At 43.0% G+C, this 3,232-nt stretch overlaps 1 protein-coding gene across 1 annotated transcript in view; it reads right to left on the reverse strand.

The window, feature by feature from the left end:
* Window positions 1–317: 317 nt before the first annotated feature.
* The window catches only part of ELOVL2 (ELOVL fatty acid elongase 2), a gene marked incomplete at its 5' end in the record, with an annotated part of 8,746 nt that continues 5,831 nt past the window's right edge, over window positions 318–3,232 (reverse strand). The window contains 2 exons of the mRNA XM_009579632.1: window positions 318–938; window positions 1,568–1,702. Of these exons, the coding sequence (XP_009577927.1) occupies window positions 810–938; window positions 1,568–1,702 (264 nt within the window). The remainder of the gene's footprint in view (window positions 939–1,567; window positions 1,703–3,232) is intronic.

Here is a 3,232-nt window from a genome sequence, read left to right on the forward strand (position 1 = left end):
GACTTGTTTTGCTCTGACTAGAGCTCAAAATCCCATATCATCGAGTGATATTATGTATTCTGAATACCATGCTGGGCAGTCCCAGGTGCTACCAGTCCAGCGCCCTGGAATAGCAAGCTCCTGCCAACCTTCGTGCCGTTTGAGTCAGGTTGCACATACATAAAGCAAGGGAACACAGTGCACGTCTGTCTGCAAAGTATGGGATGGTGCACCTGGGCTCTGCCCTCTGTTATGTCCTTCCCCAGGCTCCCACAGGACCAAAGGGACGGCTGCACCTCACTGGTGTCCACGGGAGGGAGTGTGTTTTCGGGAATGGATGGGAAGAAGCAGAGAGGGGTATGGTGATGGAAAAGATATGATTCTCACCTTTTTTTCTTTTCTCTCCCTTCCTTTTCCTGACCTTGGCCATGGTTTAGCTGAACGTGTTGGGTGCACTGCGAAGCCTTGCCTCAAGACCTCCCGCATGCACAAAAAGTGCTCACCGTGTTAGTCTGAACAGAGTCCTAACTTTTTGAAGGCATTGATGGATTTATGCATCAAGTGTTTTATAAGGCGTTTTTGTGTCAGCGTTAGAGATCAGAAAGGTTTTCTTTTTCATATGAGAAAGATCTTGGCCTTCTTTGTTCCGATGGTGATCTTTGACAGGACAAGTAATTCTACTAGTTTTGTTAAAACCTAAATAGTGGTACATTAACAAGTGTCTGGTACAAAGAACTGATAAACGTAACCAAACAGGTTTTAAGCTAAAGCTTGTAATTCAGTCTTTTTCTTTCTTTTTTTTTTTTTTTAAATCATAGGAAATACTATAATTATTGTTCTTTCTTATTGTTCAGGAATCCATTGGCAGCAGCTAAGTAGTCCTTATGGAAACCGTTCTTTATTTCTGTTGTGACAGGGGTTTCCTTTATAGCTGTTCTTGCAGGTGCTTTCCGGTATGTCTATAAAAGCAAAATCCAAAGTAAATACTTGGATTTATTTAGTGCCCCCCAAACACTACTTATGGTTGACTGTAAAATGGAGCTGTCTGGTGTTGTTTGATGCAGATGTATATATTTGCTTCAGACTGTATTAAAGGAACTGTATTTTCACTGCTGTGGGTGATATTACCTTACTAGTATTACTATTATACTTCGTGATGTCAAAAGAGATTTTAAGCCCTTTTCACTAGAACCTTTATGTATGCAGGCAGGCTGGAGCAGTCCCTGCTAAAAAAGGTTGAAATAAACAATGCAAAGACAGAACTGCTTTTTTCTTTTTCCCAAGGAGGGAGGAAGACTCAAAAAGTTGCCCAACAGAGCAAATTCAGACCATCTAAGTCCTGCATGTGGTACCTGACTTGCTATACAAGTGCAGAGGAGCTGATCTGCAATGGGGAAGTCATCATTATTGAATAACCGTCTCTTGAAGACATTACTGTATCTATCATTCTTAACTGACATATATCTTTTAATACAAACATATTTTAAATACTGATGCTCATTCTACATGTGAGTTCATCAAGACTGCTATCTAAAAAGTTCTTTTTTTTCCTCCACCCTCGTCAGAGAGCTCTTGGAAGACTGCTTACCTTAATGTAGAAGTTTATGAAGAGAACGACCAGTGTGGCCATGTAGGAGGACTGAAACATGAGGCAGCCAAATGGGAATCCACATGGCTTCACAGCTGCGCTGAGTGTGTGCACAATAGTGAGCAGAAACTGGATCTGCGGAGGAAAGATCATGCATGAGTACTTGCTGAGAAAGGGTCGGTGCTAGCTAAATCAGATAAAACAATTCACCTAGTCCTGCTCTTTGAAATTTTGAGTACTCTTGAAAACTATCCCTTTCTGAATCTGTGAATGTACTGTGAGGGTTAAGTTAAAATAGCGCTCTTGTGAAATAAAAAAAAAAAAAACATAAGGGGTCAGAGATTTCTAAAAATGAACTTATAGGCTTAACTGGCAAAACGAAAGCTCCTTTTTTTTAATAGGGGTTGTTCTATCTTCCAGGCCATGTTGTGCCAGGTACAGCATTGTCTCTGTTACTGGGCAGAAACTCGAGAAAACTGTGAAGGCTCCAAGTTCTGAACAGAAAAAGGAAATCCCAGGTCCAAGGAGAAGTTCAGGTAGGCTGGTATTTGCATTAACGGAGTTAAGATGGGGACAAATATAGCAAAAAGGAGATGGAGAAGGAATTGTAGAAGGCTGGCTTTATTTAGGACTGTGAACCACAGCCAACACTGGTGCATCTGATTCTCCCCAGCCAGCTGAGTGTGTCCTCAATCCAGTGTACTGAGGTGCATTTCAAACAGTGTGTTTCAATTGCAGGGATGGTCTTAGCTCAGAGAAGACGCATTTGCTAAACACATGTCTACATAGGTGTTTTTAAGCTCACTGCAAACATCGGAACTCCCAAATAATATGAACAGGGCCTACGATAAAAAAAGTGAAAGGAACTTTACTTCACATCAAGCCTTATATCTTGTTGATAGAACCTTTTGATGTGGCTCAGCTCTTTGGGTACAGCAACTGCTGGATAGACTTTTAGAAGTTAGACCACTTCTGTCTTGTCTAAGAGTTAGTTTACATAATTTTGCATTTTGTAGTTGTACCACGGTGTGGTGGGTTAACCTTGGTTGGCTGCCAGGTGCCCACCCAGCTGCTCTCTCACTTCCTCTCCTCAGCAGAGTAGGGGGAGAAAATAAGATGAAAAAGCTCGTGGGTTGAGATAAAGGCAGGGAAGGTAAATGGTAAAACTTGCCCATTACCGTCACAGGTAAAACAGACTTGACTTCAGGAAGATTAATTTAATTTATTGCCAATTAATAACAGAGAAGAATAGTGAGAAATAAAATTAAAAGCACCTTCCCCTAAGCCCCTGTTTCTTCCCAGGCTCTGGGAAAGAAACTTCACTTCTGACTCTTCTGCTTCCCTCCTGCAAGTGGTGCAGAGGGATGGGGAATGGGGGTTGCAGTCCGTCCATATTGCTTTGGCTTTGCTGCTCCTTCCTCCTCGTGCTCTTCTCCTGCTCCAGTGTGGAGTCCCTCCCACGGGACACAGTCCTGCATGAACTTCTCCAACATGGATCCTTCTTATGGGCTGCAGTTCTTGAAGAACTGCTCTAGTGTGGGTCCTTTCCGTGGGTGCAGTCCTTCAGGAATGGACTGCTCCATGTGGGGCCCTCACAGGTCCTGCCAGAAAACCTGCGACTGTGTGGGCTCTTCTCCACAGGCAACCGCTCCAGACAGGAGGCTG

The sequence above is a fragment of the Fulmarus glacialis genome, unplaced genomic scaffold (assembly GCF_000690835.1).
Source record: "Fulmarus glacialis isolate BGI_N327 unplaced genomic scaffold, ASM69083v1 scaffold5086, whole genome shotgun sequence".
Taxonomy (NCBI): Eukaryota; Metazoa; Chordata; class Aves; order Procellariiformes; family Procellariidae; genus Fulmarus; species Fulmarus glacialis.